The sequence below is a fragment of the Seriola aureovittata genome, chromosome 19, assembly GCF_021018895.1.
Source record: "Seriola aureovittata isolate HTS-2021-v1 ecotype China chromosome 19, ASM2101889v1, whole genome shotgun sequence".
NCBI classification, from domain to species: Eukaryota; Metazoa; Chordata; class Actinopteri; order Carangiformes; family Carangidae; genus Seriola; species Seriola aureovittata.
In genome coordinates this window covers 18,977,647-18,998,022 of record NC_079382.1, presented here as the reverse complement: position 1 = coordinate 18,998,022, position 20,376 = coordinate 18,977,647, and the positions used below count along the sequence as shown (strand labels likewise).

Here is a 20,376-nt window from a genome sequence, read left to right as displayed (position 1 = left end):
ATCTATAGTTCAACAGCATGACCCAGCTTTCTACATTCATGTCTAGGGGCTCATGTGTTTGAAAGCTTCACTGAGAAGCATGTGAAATCTGAACGCGCTGATCATCCTAAAATAAAAATTCTATCATTGTTTAGTCACCCCTCAAAAATGAACTGGAGCTGCTTCACAGGACTGCACCGACTGTGGATCCAAAAGTCCAATATTTACCTCATTATCTCCAATTTGGCAAACGCTGTCCTCTGATAAAGCACTGAACTCTTTACTCAAACCAGAACATTGTGGAAGATAGAGAGGATTACAGGCCAAATATTGAGCACGTGGACCCCACACCAGAATCATCCGGGCTCTAAATATTTGGATTATGCTACTCAAGCTGTTTGGAGAAAGTTGATGGACATGGCCCGGTTAAACTAAAGGATAAAGCTATTCTCCATTTTCCTTCGATTCACAAAATGAACAAATGAATGACTCCTATTAATAAGTACTGTCTGTGTATCAGACATAAATGATATCTTAGTCATCTGTGTCATACAGCTCCACTGTCGTCCAAAAACTATTTAAAACACATGAGTGAGCCTCACACAGGGAGCACAGGGTGACATGTTCATTCATTATTATGAACACAGGCCCTGTTGTTTATTGTCATGTCATTTCAATGAGGAAGTGCTGACATAAACACACATGCTAACATGTCTGGTGAACATGGTCAGTATCCTACCTGCTATACCTTAGCATGTTAGCATAGCCAGTGTGAGTATGTGTGTTTCTTCAGGAGGATTCACACTCTGTTTACAGATCTCCATCCACATCTCAAACTATTTTTAGAACATGCAAACCAAATCTAAACATTTACAGTATTTAGCATTTATGCCATCTTGTGGTCTGGACTGTGAACAGAGTTTAAAATGTTACAAAGGACTAGGTAATACGTGGGTAGACCAAAATAGATTTAAATTGAATAAAAAAAGAATAAGAAGGGTCTTCTCTGTGAACACCTTTTTATAGCTTGTAACAACTCTTAATCTCCAATTGTAAAAATGCTGAATAATGCATGTAATTTGCGACGCCATGTCATTTTATTAACCACAACTGTCAAACTAAAGACGCGCTCTGATGAAGCTCCTTTGCTGAAACACGTCAGCTCGTATTTTACTGTAACACAATAAATAACAAGCTGTTTCTCACTGTCTCCACCTGCCTCACCGTCCAGTCTGACTCACCGTTGCTGCCCATGCCTTTCATCATGACCTCGGCCTGGGCCAGCTCGTAACTGAAGCTCAGCTCGCTCGACACGTCGCTGGATGTGTCGAATTCCGGCTCCAGCCGGTCGGTGCTCAGACACGTCTTCATCACGGCACCGCCCTCCTCTTCCTCACCCCCTGCGTGGACCATATGCCTGGGCAAGTTGATCCTGTGCGCGTGCATGAGTAGGTGGTGGTTTGTGGGACGATGCATGTGAGGAAGAGTGAGCGAGAAAAAAAAAAAGAGGAAGAGCCGTACAGCAAAAAAAAGAGAAAGAAAAAAAAAGGAAGAGACACAATGAAGAGTTTGTTTCCACATGTAAATAAGTTCCACCAAGACAAGTGAGTGTGGGAAATAAAACACCAGGCAAAGTCAAAGTCAACGCTCGGGCAGGTGAAACACACCTGAAGAAGTGGTTGTTACCCCAGAGGATTCTGTCACCGTGATGAAGCTGCACTGGACTGGTGACCACAGCTCCATTCACACATGTTCTACACGGGTGACACAACAGGAAGTACACAACATGAGACACATTATTTCATATGACAGCAACATATACAGTAGGATTTATACACACAAGGGCTGTATCACAATATCAGATTTTCAACACGCGATTATCATGGCAAGAAGAATTTATAGTAACGATATTATTATAATAATGCTATCAGTGAATTTAATCTTCAACTTAGTTTTTTATGTGTTTTAAGTCAAATGCGAGTGCAGGGAGGTGAAGAGAGTCTGTAACTGTATTAAAGAACAATTACACATACATATAGATCAGAGATGCACATCTGCCATCACCATATTATCACATGTGTATTAACACAATATCAATACTTAATTTTTTTAATCTGTATATGCCGACACTCCTCTTGTAATTCCCCTATTGAATATGAACATAAGGAGATACTGAACAAAAAGCAGCGACAGGTCTGTGTGTGTCACCACTGAAATATGAATCTTATTTGTGGTGCTCATTCAAACTGTTCTCACTGAAATGTGACAGCGGACGGTCGGATTGGTCAGATTTTTTGGTCTTTTTAACTTATTCTTAATTGACATGGTTTTTGGTTTAAAGAAAGATATTCTGTTGAGGCTTTTAATTTTATATTTTACATTTAATGTTTGAGAACTTTGGCCTTTTTTTTCTTTGTGCTTTTGGCTTCTTTCAATTGCCATTATTCCTCAAAGTAAATATCCTTTAGGTATCTGTACTGAAACTCAGGTATCTTATCAGCATTAATATAAAAACTGATGTAAAACTCTGAGACTCTGCATCTCAGCTGAAGAATATCTGTTATCTAAGCCCTGACAGATAAATGGTCACTACAGGTGTCCTCCTTTCATATTATATTTATTCTTTAATTAACTCTTCTAAAGTTTTTGAGACTATCCAGAGCTGCTCTTTAAGTATTTTTACCATTTCTCAGCTGGAACATGTAAAAGTGTAAATCTGTTTAAAACTATGAAAAAGCAAAAATAAAAAAATAAAAAAGATGCACAGCAAGGTCATCTGTGACGTTACGGCCCACGGGTCGACTACATACCGAGCGTTGCGGTGAGGCGTGAGCACCACACCATTGCTTTCAGTGATGTCGATGACGCAGTGCTCAGTTTGGATGGCCATCCCACACAACTGGATGTCCTGTGAGTTGGCTGAGCCCACACGCGTGTGCTCCTGGACACGAGACACAGAGTGGAGACGGCCACTGAGAGGACAGTGTATGTATGTATCTGTGGACGTCAGTCAGCCTCTACATATACAGAAAAAGAGCAGTGTGTGTGTGTGTGTGTGTGTGTGTGTGTGTGTGTGTGTGCACTACCTTCAGGTAGTAGACCAGCAGCTCGTTGAGAGCGGGGTCAGCGTTGAGGTTGACGAGGAAACACTTGTCGTCCACCACTCTGATACCAGAGGACTGCAGAGAAATTCCCAGGCTCTCCAGTTGCCTCTGACGCTCCTACAGGAAACACACATCCTGTGTTTTAACACGCTTATTATTCTCTTCTGTGGCTGATGAAAGAAACACGGGGTGTAAAAACTCCAAACTGAATAAAAAAAAAAAAAACCTGTGATTGAACTGAATTACAGCTGAAGAGAAACTAGAACCATCGCCTCGCCACTCAGACTGGTTCCAGTTATGGCTAAAAGTTGTTTTGTGTGAACACAGTGACATTGACCTTTGACCTCTGACCACCAAACTCTAATCAGTTCATCCTTGAGTCCCAGTGAACATTTATGCCAAAGGTGAAGAGATTCCCTTGAGGAGTTCTCGAGATATTTCGTTCACGAGGCCAAAATGGGGATTTGTGAGGTCTCCATGACCTTTAGCCTTTGACCTTTGACTATCAAAATCTAATCAGTTCATCCTTGAGTCCAAATGAATGCTCGTACATCTGAATAACTTATTGTGATTTTGAATGTAAACACGCAGGAAAAAAAGAAGAAAGAGTAGAAGAAGAAAGAGAACGCTCCAATTCAAAGTCAAAGATCAAGGGAAACGTTCCATTCTGTTTGTGTTGTGACATCACTAGGTCTCTGCAGGAACAAAGGCAGCAGCTCTTCACACCGCCACATCACTCCAGACGTTTCACTAAGTGACACACCACTGCGAGCAAGAGAGTAACAGTTCAGTACTTCACACAGACAGATCGCCGATTCAGACGGAGACAAACGAGACAAAAAGAATTTACAGCATCATCCCGAGATGACTGATTTCCCACCACCTGAAAAGATGGCGACTTTAACCAGGAGGACCGTGAGAAAGGTCACGTGGAGAAATCAAGACCACTGGATGGAGGTCCAAGAGCTCCATCAAGAAACTAGGAAGCTTAATGACCTGCTGGCTAAAGAGAGAGCCACCTGCATAAACGAACAAAACTGGAGAATCCAACTTTCCCAAGAGCTGGATCAGACCAAACAGCAGCTGACCCGACAGAAATCCCTGAAGGAGATGTATATCAACCGGGGGAAGGAGACCAGAAGACAGCTGGAGAGACTCCAAAAATACACTGATGCAGGAACCCTCAGAACCGCAAAGATCGCCACTCTGGTGCGAAATGTCATCAAGCAAAAAAAGAAGAAACTCCTGCAAAAAGATTACGAGGAGCTGCAGGTGGCCCATGTCATCAGCCAGGAGAAGTTCACGGCTGAGCTCCAGGTGGAGAAGGACAAAAACAAGGCTCTCCGCGAAGAACTGCAGACACTGACGGCTTCATACCAAGACGTCACCAACAGGTACGAAGCTGACGTCCTCACAGTCAGACACCAGGCTGAGAACCTTGGGCATGAGCTTCAGACTGAAATCAAATCTCATGCTGACAGGGTGTCAGACGACCTGCTCCTGGAGCGACACCTGAGGGCTGAGCAGGACGCCCTGCAACAAAAGATGGCGGAAGAGATCAGCCTCGTCAAGCGAAACGCTGCTGAGAAAGAAACGTTTCTGCGGAAAAAGGTGGAGGAGCTGACAGCTCTGTTCAACACTCGGCTCGCACTCAGCCGCGAGCTCTCCACAAAGTCCACGGACAACAACCAGCCTCCCCGAGAGATCATCACCAACTTTCAGAGCGAGGACACCCAGGAAGATCCCGAACCCACGGAGGCCGATGTATCTGAGGGGATCCTCCGTAGGAAATCACAGGCTTCAGTCTGGAAGAAAACCCGCCGCTGTCTGGGGCTGAGGAAACTACGGAGACGGAAGGGGCCCTCATCCAACACTGGCCTCTGAGCTGACTTCCCCTCCCTCGCCCACCGAGAGCAACCCGACCTTTTTCACAGCAGACATTTGAGAAACCACCGGTTGAGGCAGATGCCCCCCCCCCCAATAAAAAATCTCCTGTATATGTTGCTGTATGTGGTACTTTGTAATTATACAGTTTTGAAAGAACCTGTTGTCAAATGTCGGATCTTGACTCTCTTAAAGAGTCGGGCTCAGATAAATACAGCTGTTCTTTATCCTTCACTTCATCAATCTTTTTAGATAGATAGATACTTTATTCATCCCCTCGGGGAAATTCAATATATAACGACTGAATATTTAATTGGACTGTGTATGATTTCCTGTGACATTAGCATTTTTGTTAATGTGAAAGAAAAATCGAACATCTCAGCATTAAATAAACTAGAATTACCAACCCGTGGTGCTCAGCCTAGTTTCAGGTTGCATCCCTGTTTAACCAGTATTATATAAAATATTAACCATTTCTGTGACGGGTAATGGCTAAAAAGTGTTTTCTGAGGTCAGGAAGTCTGAGTCCAAGTGTACACTTCTGTCAAGGCGTTACTGAGACGTCGTGTCTACGAGAATGGAACGGACGAACGGACAACCTGAAAACGATACGCCTCCTGCTTTGACGGACGCCGGCGCAGAAATGAACTGGCTACGTCTCACATTTTGAGTGACTGTGTGTGTGTGTGTGTGTTACCTGTGCAACAGCCTCAGTCTTCCTGAGCTTCTCCTCCCAGGTCACTGTCATCTCCTGGATCAGTTTCTCCGATTCCTCCAGCCGCTCCTTCAGCTCGGGGGCCTTCATAGACTGAGAGCCACAGGAACTGTATCATTCTCCACTCATGTCACTGTGTGACTCACAACATACACAACACTTGTACAGGCGGAACCGAGCTACAGTGATCTGAACCTCGGCCTCTGTGAGCTGGTCCCTCAGTTTCTCCACTTCCTCTCGCAGCTCCCGGATGATCCTGGCGTTGGGGTCTTCGTTGACCACGGCGTGGTTGACGATGCTCTTCGCCCTGTCGGCGTAACGCAGTGTGGACAGTGTCTCGTCGTAATTGTCCGCCGCCGGGCTGATGGTGGCGACCATGGCTGTGCGGCTGTTCCCTCCCAGGCTGTCCTGCAGGTGTAAACACAGATTTTACCTCAGTGACAAACTCAAACCTTCAGACTGTTTTCACTGAAATAAAGAAAATCCACTGGTTTGAATCAGAGAAAGAATCACTAAATATGTGGAAGGCGTATGATTTATGAGTTTGGGGGATATCAGAGTTTTTAGAAGGCAACATTTAACACTATTATCACGCTATCTGGAGCCAAATTAAAGTCTCATTTAAAAACCCCAAATTACAGACTTATAGCTGGCAAAAGGAGCCTTTTTCCGACTGAGCAGAGCTAATGAAAATAACCAGCAGAGCCTTGAAACTTAATGGGCAAATTAACAAAACGCACATCAGATAATGAATTATTCAAAGTCCAGTTCTTTAGATTTAAAAAATTCATATTATACTGCTACCCTCTTGTGTATTAAAATGGGCACGCAGTGCAGGAGACGGCTGCTGTAATCGGACAAAAAGGAGCTTTAATTCCTTAAAATATTTTGGGAGATATGGTGAAGGTGATGATTAAAACAGAAGAGCTGCAGAAAGCTGTATTAACAGAGGGTTATTTTTCCTTACCTTGAGCAGCCAGGTGAGCACAGAGTCTCTGTAGGGAACAAACTTGCTCTTGTTCTTCCCTGCTCCATGGTCAGCCAAGGCCGAGATAACTAAACCCAGAGTACTGAGAGACCTGGAGAGAGGGGAGGACAGGTGACAACAGGTCGTTTTGTGTCGATCTCCGAGCCGCTCTTTGATTGACTGACTGTTTTCATTTGAGATCTGATCACTCAGAGCACATTAGAAGGGGGGTTCGGACTCTACTGATGTCCTCTGTCACACTCGAATTAGTCCCAACAGTTTCATAATGATCGTAAAAATATTTTATTCTTCTTAGGCCATTTATTTTGTTAATATTTATTATTATAGCTTGATTCCCCTCAACCCCTCTGCGCCGCACCCGTTCTCTCCCTCTCTCCCTCTCCCTCTCACACAGATACATATAACGACGGACTCGTCTGTCGGACCGGCTAAAAACAACAACGCGTGCCAGTGTATTTGCATATAAAGCGGGGAAGTGAGATCCGATCACAAGAGGTCAGTCGATACGCATGCGGAGACGCATTCTAATGCCGGGTGTGAACCGGCGTGCTTAGATCTGACCACTAGGGATCAGATCACTGAAGACGCATGTTAATGTCAGGTCTGAGCGCGGCCGTAGTTACAGAAGTCCTGACGGCTGGTTTTAAAGGCTCAGTGTCTGAATACAGGCTGTGTGCATTTCTCTGTGGACTGAGCGCTCTGATACCTTCACAGTATTTATACAGAACCTGGACCTGCTTTATAATCAAAAAAAGACATATGGAAATCTTGGTCTATATAATATGTGACCTTTAATACAACTGTGAAAACTCTCCAGCAGCTTCATTTACGCCCAGAAAGTAAAAGCTGGAACATTCAGGGTTATAAGTCGTCACGGTTGTGGCGTTTGTTTATTTTCTGTTGACTTACTTATTGATGTTGCTCCCCTCTTTCAGTCTCTCGCCTGCCGCTCCCGTCTTCGCCGCTCGCTCGCTGCCGGCCAGGTCCACCAGACTCAGCTTACTCACTTTCTCTCCACTCGTCTGAAGCAAACACACACACAGACAGACAGACAGACAGACACAGACAGACAGACAGACAGACAGACAGACAGACAGACAGACAGACAGACAGACAGACAGACAGACAGACAGACACACAATTCTGATTATTCAGAAATGATCAATTAGCACTCTACCTTTGCATTTAAGGAGCACTGCTGTGGAAGGTCGACTTAATAAAACGAAATGACTTAGAAGCCACAACATCATAACATCCAGTTGAGCGTAAATGGAGACAACAACAAAAATAAAGCTGCAACATTTAGTTGCTGAATCATCCAGGCATCCATCAAGCAAACATCAACAAACAAACATGATTTTGTTTTCAGCTTCTCAAATGTGAGCCCTGCTTTTTACTGTTTTATAAGAGCGTAAATTAAATATCTGAGGGTTTTAGGTCTGAAAAAAACTATTTGAACATGTCAACTTGGAGACATCTATCATCATGACATTGCTGTTGTCCATGTTTCTTTCAGTTGTGCTTCTTCTTCTCAAGATATTCATGTTACGAAACTAAGATTTTTTCCCAACAATCACTAGTTCTTTGTCAGTATCAGAGTTATTTTCTATCAATTCCTTGTAATATCTTTTTAACTTGATACTTAATTGTATTTAAACCAATTATCTGTTGCTTCCTATTACACTAATACTATTACAGATAAAGAACTGTACAAGCCCGAGGGACTTTATATCCAAGTATTTGTGGGAACACTTACCACAGACCATTTCCCAAAACACAATTAATACTTTTCCCGAAAAATATGTGAGGAATCTGTTTAACTGTGATGGATCCTTTAAATGTTTAGAGAACAGTGAGCTCTGTTTCCCATTTTTCTTTTATGCATTTTTGGAGTGTTTTTCATCAGTGATTGATCCTTGCTATAATACCAATATTATTCTTATATTAGTAAAAATATTATTAGTATAAAGGATCGCTATGATCCTGTTTGGTGTCGACATTTGATGATTGCTTGTGTGCATGAGCGCGTTGTGTGTGCGTCTTACCCCGGACTGTAGGTCCATGAGCGTGTGTGTGAGGATGATGTTGAACACAGCATGTGACCTGCTGCTCTCCTCGTTCATGTTCGTCGCCGCCACTGTGCGAGATTTATTTCCCTCTGACATGAGAGATTCGATGTCCTGTCGGAGACAGAGGCAACACAAACAAACACACTAGTCTGTATCCATCCTTATGAAATCACTTTTCCTCTGTTGGCGGCCCAATGAAATGAAAGCAAAAGAAAACTGAACAGAAATTAGATAAAGTTCATAAAGTGTTTTGCTAGAAAACATCACAGTACCTTGTAGCTGGCCACAGCCAGGCGGGACAGGCCGTCGACGTAAGGCCCCAAAACCTTGTGCTCTCTCACTCTCAGCGCCTGTCGACTTCTACTGAGAGAAGACAGTGACTTCATTTTTCAGTCCTATTCTGCTTCAAAATGAAACGATGTTCCTCCCTTCCTCAATAAGCAAATCAAATAACACAGCAAGTTTTCAGATCCAGATTTAAAGCCATTTAATATAAAGAGGAAAAGTCTCTGTAGTCAGGAGACGGATGTACTGTAATCTCATCATCCATAAAAATGAATGAAGAACTCTCAACTGAAATATATACTTTACAGTTTGCACTTATTCGTGTGAGAGCAGCTCATTATGTTCTCTGACACTGAATGAAAATGCTGACAAGGAGTTCTACGACCTCTGTTTGAGAAGCGGGTTTATAAACGGACTAAAGCTGCCGATATCAAAACAGAGCCACAGCAGGGTCCGGGCAAATGAAATATGTAAGCGACGCCCTGTTTTAACGTCAACTGGACAAAATAAAAAGTTCCTCACCCTTTGGGGTCGAGCAGGTCTCTGACTTTCTCGTTGTAAATCTCCATGTAGGAGACCTCCACAGTGAAGCTTTCTCCCTCACGGGCCTCCTGCACAGTTCTGCCGAACAGGGAGCTGCAGAGCCGGGGGATCAGCCCAGGCTGCTCTGCCGAGCCCATCATGGTGTACGACTTCCCAGAGCCTGGAGACAACACAGACACTGTATATCCCTCCAAATATCGACCCTAAATTACACCGAGGAAAGTTTAAATCCTAAATGTTTGTTTTTTTAGGTTTATTGGAGACATGCTGACACTGTTTACAGGATTTAAAATGAAACTCATAGTGGAGTGATATGGTGCCTAAGGGAATAGAAGAATGAACATGGATTGTTTGTATGGAAGAAAAAAGGTCAAATTATTATTTAATATAGACCTGGAGAGTGCTGCTAATGATTCTAGGAAAAAAAATAACAATATGCATGACTATAAATAAACAGATGCACCACAACACCTCTTCAGCTTTCATGCAAATTCATGAAGAATAAATCAACACTCCAAAATAAGATGGAAAAACAAGTGTCTGAGGATCAAATATTCAGATGAGTTAGTGGCGTTAAATGAGACACCCTTAAATTAAAAGCTAATTAAATGGCCTGTTGAGGCACAGGTTTTAAGTGAGGGAAGTGTGTGAGTGAAAGTGTGAGAGATCTCCAGTCTCCTTCAGGTGAATGACAGCGTGGTTGATTGTAGTGTAAAGATGACCCAAAGCAAAGTCAGGCCAGAATCCCAACATGTGTGTTTACATAGATACAGATGTTGCCAGGGGTTACACTCACAGTTGAAAGTTTAACTAAATGAACCGAGCGCAAACATGAGTTGGTTATAGTTATTTCTACAAGTCATATTAAATTACACAGGCTCCTTTCACAGACGACATTTTGACAAGGTCAGGTGTGTAAATGATAAAATGAACAACGGCTGGATTCCATTTTTCTGCTTCAGATTTAGGGTCCTGATATTCTGCGTGCACGCTCACAGGGACACTTGAAGGGAACAGAGCCATTGTAATAGTAAAACCTGTGCTTTTCTAGTTATGACAAATCAGTGAGAGTACAGCAAAGTCACGGGCACTGTCACATTCTTCGAAGCTTTTGTTTGCAAGATTTGAATCACTTGTATTTGGGCAACGAGAACCTACACTGCAGGTTTAACTTCAAGCTATGTGACTGTGAATTCATTGTAAATACCCCCAAAATTAGGACACAGGAAGTAGGTGTAACTGGAAAGGTTTGGACTTTTTGTGCACACTGGAAATGGTTTACATCTTGAATCAGATTAAAAGGTCACCACAACTTGTTGACCTTTTCCAGTGCACCTGCCTTCAATCAAGAACTAACGAATGTTCTGTCAGGATTTAAAAGCTTGTGAATTCGCAGACCTTTCCCACTGAATACATAATGTTCCAGTAAGCCATGCCAATGGGCACAATACTAGAGCCCTGCAGCTGGCTCAGCTAAATGGAATGCAGCCAGTATTAATGTTATTTATCACAATGTTTACTGTGAGAAAGTCAGCAGACATCTCAGAGGCAAATGTCAGCTTACAACAAAGTATCACTATTATACTATACTAGTACTATTAGCCTCTTTGTGAGATTTATTATTAGATTTATATGTAAATGACACAGTATGCACCTCCAACATGCAGTTGAATTAATTCTGCTCTAAAGTAGTTTCATCAAAAACTCAATATTATAACCTTTTTTTAAAAGGAGCTATTTGTAAGTTTTGCTATTGCTACATAGCTAACGTTAGCATTGACAGCTGTTTACTTAATAGTCTTGCCAAGAGCTTCAGCCATTGTTGCATTTACAAGACAACAGGTTATAATACGTCCTCTGAGCACAACTACTTCTTCGGGGCAGACTCGACGCTACAGTGACTCGGTATCGGAAAGTAACGATTTAATCCGGCCGCCTCGTCTAGCTAGCTGGTTAGCATGCTAACTTCAGCAGAAGAAAATCAGTGATAGAAATAGAAGCAAAACAACAGGGTTGCCTTTCACCTCTGGAGTCAGCTCTTGGCAAGTAAAGGAATCAAGTTTGATGCTGAGCTCACATCGTTTCTGTTAAGTTAACAGCTGTCAATGCTAACATTAGCTATGTAGCGATAGTAAAACTTACAAATAGCTCCTTTAAAGTAGGATTTATCTGTTTTAATTTATACTGCTTTAGCGTAGTTTCATTACTCAGAATATGAAGTAATATGCAGAAATATTTCATTTACTTTGGGGACTACAGCTCTCAATACGAAACAACTGGGAAGAAGTGTGATTACAGCCTTACTGAATATTTGATATTCTGCACCTACACAATATTAAATATTAATATCAAATATTAATATTCTGGTACACCTATACCAGTAACACAGTCTTGTATTAGTATTACCAAGGGCCCATAATTCTGATGTTTTCAGGTTTGAATGTTACCTGTCTGTCCATAAGCAAAGATACAGGCATTGTAGCCCATGAAGGCGTTGTCCAGCAGACTCTCCCCAAGGCACTGGAACACTACATCCTGACCTGCACAAAAACCAGAAAGCAAAAACTTTGATATCTGCAAGTACAGACTGCCACAAGCTGATATCATAAACTACACTTACGACATGACTTTAGTAACAAAGCAGAATGGAGAAGAGGCTGAAGAGAATAAGATTTATGGAAAACAGAAACCACTTTTCTGGGGTTCTTCACAGATAACTGCATGACTTACTGTTCTCTCACTTTCTATACAAGACGAGACTCAAAGCTCAGAATAGACCTGGCGGGCATTTTATTCAGATTCAATACACCTGACACAGGCTGCTGAATTATTAATACCCCCTCACATTGTTACGAAACCCCCCTGGCATTACAATATAAAAGACCACAGAATTAATCTGAAGGTAAACCATGTTTTAACTCTTCTTCCTGCCCTCCAAACAGTCCCTTTCTTCAACTCCATAAATAGCTCAGAATATCAGGAAACATTCAGTCAGGAGATAAGTTTGAGAAATGACTCACTGAGCAGTGAAGCTACGCGAGCTAAAAACAGACAGAGCACCAAATAAAGTCGAGTATAAAACACAGTGTCACTGTGGAAATGTACGAACCTGCAAACTTGTCTTTTTGAGATTCATCCATGGACCAGAAACAGTAGTCATACGCAAAAGCCTGAGGAAAAAACACACGATACAAGAGTCTGCATTTACACAAAACCACAAACACATCATTATTAGACAGAATGGACATTAAATCACATTTAACACTTACCTTTGGCTGATTCCTGAGGACAGAAGAGAGAAAAATGAAAAGTCACAGTTAATAATTGGTGTTAAATTGAAACTATTTGAACACAACTATTTAAATTTTTACCTTTACTGTATCACAACATATATATATATATATATATATATATATAAAAATATAAAACAAAATGAGCTTGCCAAGACAAGAAGATGTGAAAATATTCATCACGTGGTGACACTAACAATACTTATTCATCCAACAGTGTGGTCCAGCTCAGACACACATTTCAATATTCTGTACATGGCAGAACATTCACATACAGTCAGCTGAGTCCTGATTCAGCAAAACTCTCACTTCACTTTTCTTTTTCTTTTTTTAACTCAGTTTCACACATTCACAGCTGGAGGCTGTCCAGGTAGGAGCTATTGAGAGCTTTTTTACTTCCTTATTTTTCCTGCCAACATTTTCCCAGCCGGTCTGGAGAGTCTTAAATCACTGACCTCTGAGTCACAAGACCGCCTCTCTAACCTGTGGGACACTGGTTTCTCAAAGTGGGGTCACAAGCTAACTTAAGCAGGTTACGTGTTTCTGGTGCAATGTACTAGAAATTATTTCCATTATCTGTAAAAATGACAATTATTTTCTCAATTCATTATTTTGTTTAACAGTTTAGGAACTTGTCAAATATCAATTATAAAGTCCTAAAGTCTGTTATGTCTGAACAAAAGTCAAAAACCCACAGAGATGTGTTCTTATTTTTTTTTAAGGCTTCTTAAAATCTCTTTTATATTAATTTTTTTTTCTTGTGAAATACATAATAGTTTTCTGCCTCGAGGTATTCTCTTAAAATTAATTAAATGAAGCAAACTGGGAGGAGAGAAACTGGTAGAACTGTTTACCTCTGCATACGCAGCATGTCATGAGGGCTGTGAATCAGCATTCACTTCTCAGGGATCATGGTTTAAAAAACAAATAAATAGATACATTTATCTCTTAGCTCCATTAGCATCCAGCGCGTACAGTAGACGACAGGCTGCTGCTGCTACATACAGGTGAGGGGTCCTTTTACATGTCTGTGCCAAAATCAGTCCCTGCTTAGCTGAACTCCTGAGCCGACGTTGCTCCAGCCTGCTCACATACTGCATGTCTCTCTGGATGAGGGCTGACCCATTAAAATGAGTAACATGTCAATGCTGTGACTTGTTGTTGTAAGCAGATACTTGATGTGCACTAGCTGTTCTGTGGCTCAGTTCAGAACAGGACAATAAAACAGCGCTACACCACAGTGCAAGAAGAAAAAGAAAAAGTCAAACCCAACTCCAGGTCAAAGTCAGCGGAGTAAGAAGGGGGTGTTTCAAGGACAAAGAATCAAAGGTGTCTTAATCATAGTGAAGCTTAAAAATCTGTCAAGGTGACTAATCCTCTTTAGTTCATTGCGAATCAACTGGGGAATGTGACCTTGAGCAGCACTAAGAACCTCAGAGTCTCCCAGTGTCGCTGACACACAGGCCTAAATCTCTGCATTCTTACCACAGCACTTTAAATCACAGTCACTGCGTTTCAGGCTCATTCCAGAGCGGACAACAACAGTATCCCATGCAACAGTCAGTGAACGCATCGCCACATTCCAGCTAGAAAACGTCAAATTTAATTATCAAACGTGTTCTGTTGTCCTGTTGTCCATCACATGTAGCATCCGTGCTGGAGCAAGTCTAAGAGTCTAACATAAGTTCAGTTTAACACATGAAATATTGTATCATGTGGTTTTATAATTATATTCGTTAGATAACAAGGTCGTAATAGACATTAATCCTTCAAATCTAGGAAACTTTGATTGATGACTGAATGAATTGTGCATTCATTATGGACCAAACCAGAACTATTAACACAAAAATAAGATTCTGTTATATAAAAATAATATGTTAAAAAGCGTTTAAAATAGCTATAATCAATATTTATATATTAAGAATGGCTCATATGACTACTTGTATGAAAAAGAGACGACTCATCGTTACGAGCAGGAACTTATCACCCGACTCTGCAGTTCCCCTCAGCTCTACAGAGGCGTGTCAGTGTCTTTAAGCTCATTGTTTCGGTTTTCCACACACAGCTTTACTGTTACGGTTTAAAAATACAGAGCATCATATGGCTCTATGGCTGACAGAAAAAAGTTAGCAACTAGCTAATTTAGCTTGTGAACATAGTGCAGCATTCAGCAGCTAAAGGGCCAGATATACGGAGAGTGAACATTGGACATACATTTATCAGGTCGCCAGAAACACGACTCAGAGTGAATGATAATGTTGTTCCATGTCTGCTGGATGTGTAAACAGGCAACCGTTTGATTACATGTTCACCATATAAATTCAGAGGTAACATGTTGTGTGTCACAGCTTTTTTCTGTCGCCTCGTAGCGGTTAGAAAATCAGCTGTAGCAGCTTTAAATCTGCACTTAGCTGTTAACTGCCCTCCTTTTCTGCACATTACATTAATTCTATTGCTGAAAGTCATACTTTAACCAAATGAATGCAGAGGCTGTCAAGCATTCAGGGTGATGCTAGTTCAGTGTGCAACACTGCCCTTGAACAAGGACATCTAACCACAGTGTAGTATTAGACGGCTGCTCCAAAGAAAGGAGCTGAAAAGCAGCTCGAAATACTACAACACGAAAGAAAACGTATTACAAATTCCCTTTGTAGCCATGTTTCCCACAGGTTGAGAATTAATCGTGGACGTCACCCACAGAGGAGGTGAGGTTGCAAACTGCACTCAATATCCACACCTGCTAACTAACAATTACACATGATTGCACCAGAGGTAATGACTACAAAAATACTTAATGCTTTTTGGCAAGTCCGTTTGGGACGGCCGACCGAAAAAGGGTGTGTGTGTGAAAACTGTGGCACCGTGGTTGTATTTGTTAGGGTGAAATAAATCATCCTTAAACATAGGTACCCAGTCTCCAGGGAAGCCCCATCTGAAGCACGTTACCACACGTAACTCAAGACACACAGTTTTCACTCGGGCAGAAATATCTGTTTGGGGTTAAAAAAGCTGCAAATTTAGTCACGGCCACACACATGGGGGGGCTGTTATGAAACAAGGCCTCCCTATGTGAGACTTGGCTGGTGCATGAAAGAGCAACATTAAGTCCTGTCCTCTGCTGGACTGGCAAGGACATTCCTGAGATAACTGGCAGAGCCTCACAGCTCCAAGGAGTCACTAAAGGAGAGGGAGGCAGGTCAGAAAGTCTGTGACCAACAACACACAGGCCTCCAAGACTAGACTCTCCCAGATTTGAGCGGCTCGGTTATACACATCCCTTTTGGGTGGATATTACAGATACTGTACATACCAGTTCTGTAAGTCAGGATATGAAGCAAGCAAACATTCGAGATGCTACAAACAGATAAAGAGAAACCTCTTGAAAGTGGTGTTCTTATCAAAGCCAGGTCCAGATAAGAGGGGCACACAATTTCAGCTTCATTTTCTAAACATTATTCTGCAGGGGCTGATAAACATTCCTGCAACAATTCAAGGTCTGTTTACAGCATGTGCAGTAAAATACAATTTTACTGTACATGTTTGCTAACTATTGGTATTGGCTCCCAAGTTATGAAAGCAGCAACAAGGTTTCATAAATCTCAACCATCTCAAGGGTCTGACAGCCGCCGCTGTATTCCCGGTTGCAGGTACCAAGGGTGGTGTAATATATTAACAACCCCTGAGGCTCATGCAGCAGTTCAGTTAAACCTGTCAGGCAGTGAGCTGACTAAGCAAAAACCTTGTAGCACTGGCTGGTCAGTGACTTCCGCAACAAACAAAGCTTTTCTATAACACTGATTGCACAGATGTCTGTTGGGAGACTAATCAAGAGTGCCTTGATGGAGAAATTAAAAGTTAAAATATTTGCTCAAAATCAGTTTGTTTCTTACACTTCTGCTTCAACATGATCCCTGAGCTGCTCTGGAATCACTGAAGTGCTTGTCTGTGTTGTACTAAGCCTGTAAAACCTGTTCACATTGAGCCCCAAAGGAGAAACATACCGCAGCTGAAGCGTGTCAGGGCAGAGGAGACACACACAGATACGTTCACACATAAAAAATGCATAGTATAATGATGAAATATGAGACCATCTCTGTCCACAAAGACAAGGATTCATACTCTCAAGCCTTCAGGGGATTGCCCTGAGACATATTTACTGAACAAGGTAACCTGAGACAGGGCCAAAAGCTCCAGGGAGCATCTACCTGCAGCGCTGTGACTCACTGCCTGGCCGACTGCTTCAGGAGGAGAGAGGAGGACTGAACTGCTTTGTCAACAGCAAACATAAGGAAGCATGCAACACATGCCCAAAGGCATGTTTTCATTTCAACACAGTGAATACACATTTTGTACCCAAAACATCTTGTTACTATTTTGATGCACTGCACTGATGTGAGCTGTGATGTTATGATATTATATTGTCTCTCAAGTTCTGAAATCCTGAACCTGGATCCTGATACTGTCTTCCTTTCCTTTGTTCCTTTAAATCATTGATCGACTACCTGAGCAGGATTGAGCTGGAACAGACACACCCTTTGTAAAGAGAGGAATGATGCAGGAAGAGCAGGGAGGGAGGGGGAAGAATGGAAAAGGAGTAATAGAAGGAGTTTGGGCGGGGTGAGGGTTAGATCTGAGCTTCTTCCAAGAAACTGGGCACTAACCAAACAGACTGGTTGGAGTCTGAACAAACTCTTCTGGCAGTAATCCTGTGGCAAATAAATAAATCGATGGAACTCCTATACTGTAAATACTGTATGTTTGTACACACTTGAACAGGGCAAAACTGAGGTAGGATTCAGTTGCAGGCAGCGGTGCCTCCTTGTTGCCATCCTACCAGATTTCATACCAAGACCAACAGGTCCTGGGTCAAGTCCCACGTCCTAAACTTTGTGTTTTGTTTCCTAACAAGTCATCATGTGCCCCTCACCAGGATTAATGCACTTCTAAAGTAAAGTGAAGTCACCAGGGTTCAGGTTGATTTGCAAGTTTGTTTGTTCGGTTTAAATTCTGTCACATTGAGTCAATAGTCATCAGATTCATGACTGCAGTCTGACTCAAGTCAAAGTCATGTGACTCACGTGTCCACACCTCTGCCTTCAAATGTTTCAGGACAAAGAAAAACAAGATGAACAAATAAAATGGCTACCCACAGTAGCCAGGGCTAAATGAAGATCAGCACCTTCGACGGTGGAAGCACAAAAAAAAAAAACAATAAACTGCCAAATGACTCAACTTTTAAAAATGTTATGCTTTTGCGCTGCACTGATTTCAACGTGATAATAAAATGCGAGTATCTGTGTCTTACCGGGGGTCTCCTTTGTTCACATTGGTGATGGCTGGATGCAGAACTGTCTGGTTTCCCTCCATCTCCACCACACATTTTGTTTTTAGGTCTTTCTCTGAATTGAAACAAAGGACGAGGAGAAAAATAATATAATTTTAATGATAATCTATTAGAAATAGACTGTCGACAGCTGAACTACGTGTAATGTAGTTGCTTTTGGACCTAAAAATACATGTGACATGCAAAGTAAAACAAAATCACTTTTACACTTTATACTTTTTAAATAGTTTAAACAGCATGTATGCACTGGTCATCATAACTTTCCATAGTAGTCACTGACACAACTCTCGCTGCAGAATAACAGGTGGCATACACTGTATGTGTGCCAGCTCCTCGTGATTGCAACACAAACAGGCCAACACGGAGAGGCAGGAAACAATTTTATTGATGATGATTCATCCAGGACTCGCCTGTGCAAACATTATGACCGGTTTACTACTCCCCGAGAGAACAGTAAGGAAAATCAGGGTCACACCTTCTCTTCCTCATTTCCTACCTACAGTAGGTTTTGAAGGCAGGGACAGCACTGGAGCTTCCCATCAGAGCTGGAATTAAGGCACATGTGTCATGAGTTTTTGCAGCGTTATACTAAATTTTGAAAGGAATATTTGCAGTTTTAAAGAACCCAAATGGAAAGGAGGCATATTATATGTAATTAAGGGCCAGTAAAGGATGTTACCAGTGTTCAGCAACACCGAAGTCCGTCAGCTGACACTTCAGTCCTGCTCAGCTGTTGCCAGAGGTATTTAGGCCAGTGACAGTGCATTAAACATGTCCCTGTATGAGCATTATAGTCCATGTTCTGTTAGGTTTGTGATGTCAGCGTGTCTCAAAAAATGTTCCCTTTACACTCCCACAGTCCTCCTGCCAAAACCTTTCCAAAGTGGGGCAAAATAGACCTTTTCAGAGCCTGACGGGGGGAAAAAACTCACTCAGTAAAACACAGGAATGAAGCCTCTATTGTTTGTCCACAACTACAAATTAGCCATGGCCCTATAAACCCAAAAAAAGGGAGCAAACACCAAACAGATATGGTGTTCTGCGGAGTTGGTAAGTCCCCTTGGCGAGGTGGGCTGAAAATACCTTTGTTTCAGTGGTGAAAAACAGACTTAATGAGTTGCTGCATGGCCCAACTCACAACAAGGTTAAACTCACCTCTCCTGTTCATGGGTCGCACACGAACAGCGACCTTTACATTGGAGTCATTCAGGCTGTTGTCATCCATGGTGCCACCTGACCTGTGGTGAATGAATGAATGAATGAATGAATGAACACACATACAACCAGTTATGTTATGTACATATGGTAAGGTGCATTTTTATATTCCCAAGTTACACCTGAACACATCCATAAATTTTTCCACCTCAGCTTCATTGCGTTAAGATACAATATCCCTATAAATAAACACATGAAGCAACTGACTCCTGCTTAATATTACAATATTTATACTTAACCCCAACTCAAAGCAGCGTGTAAAACTCCCATGAAGACATAACAAGCTAAAGTAGAAACTGTACAGTTGAGAGTAAGTTGACTAACCGTGTGAAAGAGTGCGCAGTTGTTTCCCTGTCCGACTCCCACAGGCACCTTCAAGTACACACAGCAGCAGCTAGCCTGGGACGCTAAAGAGAGCTGGGTAACCGGAGCAAACACACAGACAAGGGCTCAATAATGTTCATAGTCACCGCTGATATACGTAACTGACCCCAATACGGTGAACCCTGGAAAACCCTGGTGTGTATCTGAAAGTGTAAAAAAATCACTCACGGCAGTCCGCAGCTCATTGCCTCGGCTCTTCCACCTGTTGCATTTCCTGAAACTTCCCGCAGAGATCAGTCAAGCCATGTCAACTCGCAGCTAAAGGGATTTGCTTTGAGATTTACTGAGCTTCCAGGTTCCTCCAGTTGCGCTCTGCTCTGCACACGCTCGCTCAACCGGTTTGAGAGGGAAGTCAGCGCCACTGTGTGGATCCACATGCATTACAAGTCTGTGCTTTTCTGTCAAGGCGGTTTGTCCGAAACATGCGAGGAAAACATCCCTAAAATACCCTCAGTTAACACTAATTAAACTGGTGCCCCGGCGATAAAACCGAGGCCTTGTTTTAAATCCGGAACCCATTTAAAAACTTCAGAAAACGGAAGTTTAATATCGAAAAATAGTTCGTTCACGCTATTT

General features: G+C 42.1%; 1 protein-coding gene across 5 annotated transcripts in view; it reads right to left on the bottom strand.

Annotated features, from left to right (window-relative positions):
* Positions 1-20,121, bottom strand: part of LOC130187596 (kinesin-like protein KIF13B) — a 40,199-nt gene extending 20,078 nt beyond the window's left edge. For 4 of the 5 annotated variants that reach the window (XM_056405329.1, XM_056405331.1, XM_056405332.1 and 1 more), the window contains exons 1-13: positions 12,677-12,733; positions 12,015-12,107; positions 9,547-9,727; positions 9,012-9,102; positions 8,716-8,850; positions 7,580-7,692; positions 6,650-6,761; positions 5,878-6,090; positions 5,665-5,775; positions 3,066-3,200; positions 2,790-2,920; positions 1,647-1,733; positions 1,221-1,411 (exon numbers count right to left, since the gene is read on the bottom strand). In XM_056405329.1, the coding sequence (XP_056261304.1) occupies positions 1,221-1,411; positions 1,647-1,733; positions 2,790-2,920; positions 3,066-3,200; positions 5,665-5,775; positions 5,878-6,090; positions 6,650-6,761; positions 7,580-7,692; positions 8,716-8,850; positions 9,012-9,102; positions 9,547-9,727; positions 12,015-12,107; positions 12,677-12,707 (1,624 nt within the window). In that variant the 5' untranslated portion in view covers positions 12,708-12,733. Of the gene's footprint in view, positions 1-1,220; positions 1,412-1,646; positions 1,734-2,789; positions 2,921-3,065; positions 3,201-5,664; positions 5,776-5,877; positions 6,091-6,649; positions 6,762-7,579; positions 7,693-8,715; positions 8,851-9,011; positions 9,103-9,546; positions 9,728-12,014; positions 12,108-12,676; positions 12,738-12,836; positions 12,850-18,162; positions 18,257-19,356; positions 19,440-19,740; positions 19,834-19,968 lie in introns of those variants that run through there. The other variant, XM_056405334.1, reaches the window with a different exon arrangement.
* Between the last annotated feature and the right edge of the window lie 255 nt (positions 20,122-20,376).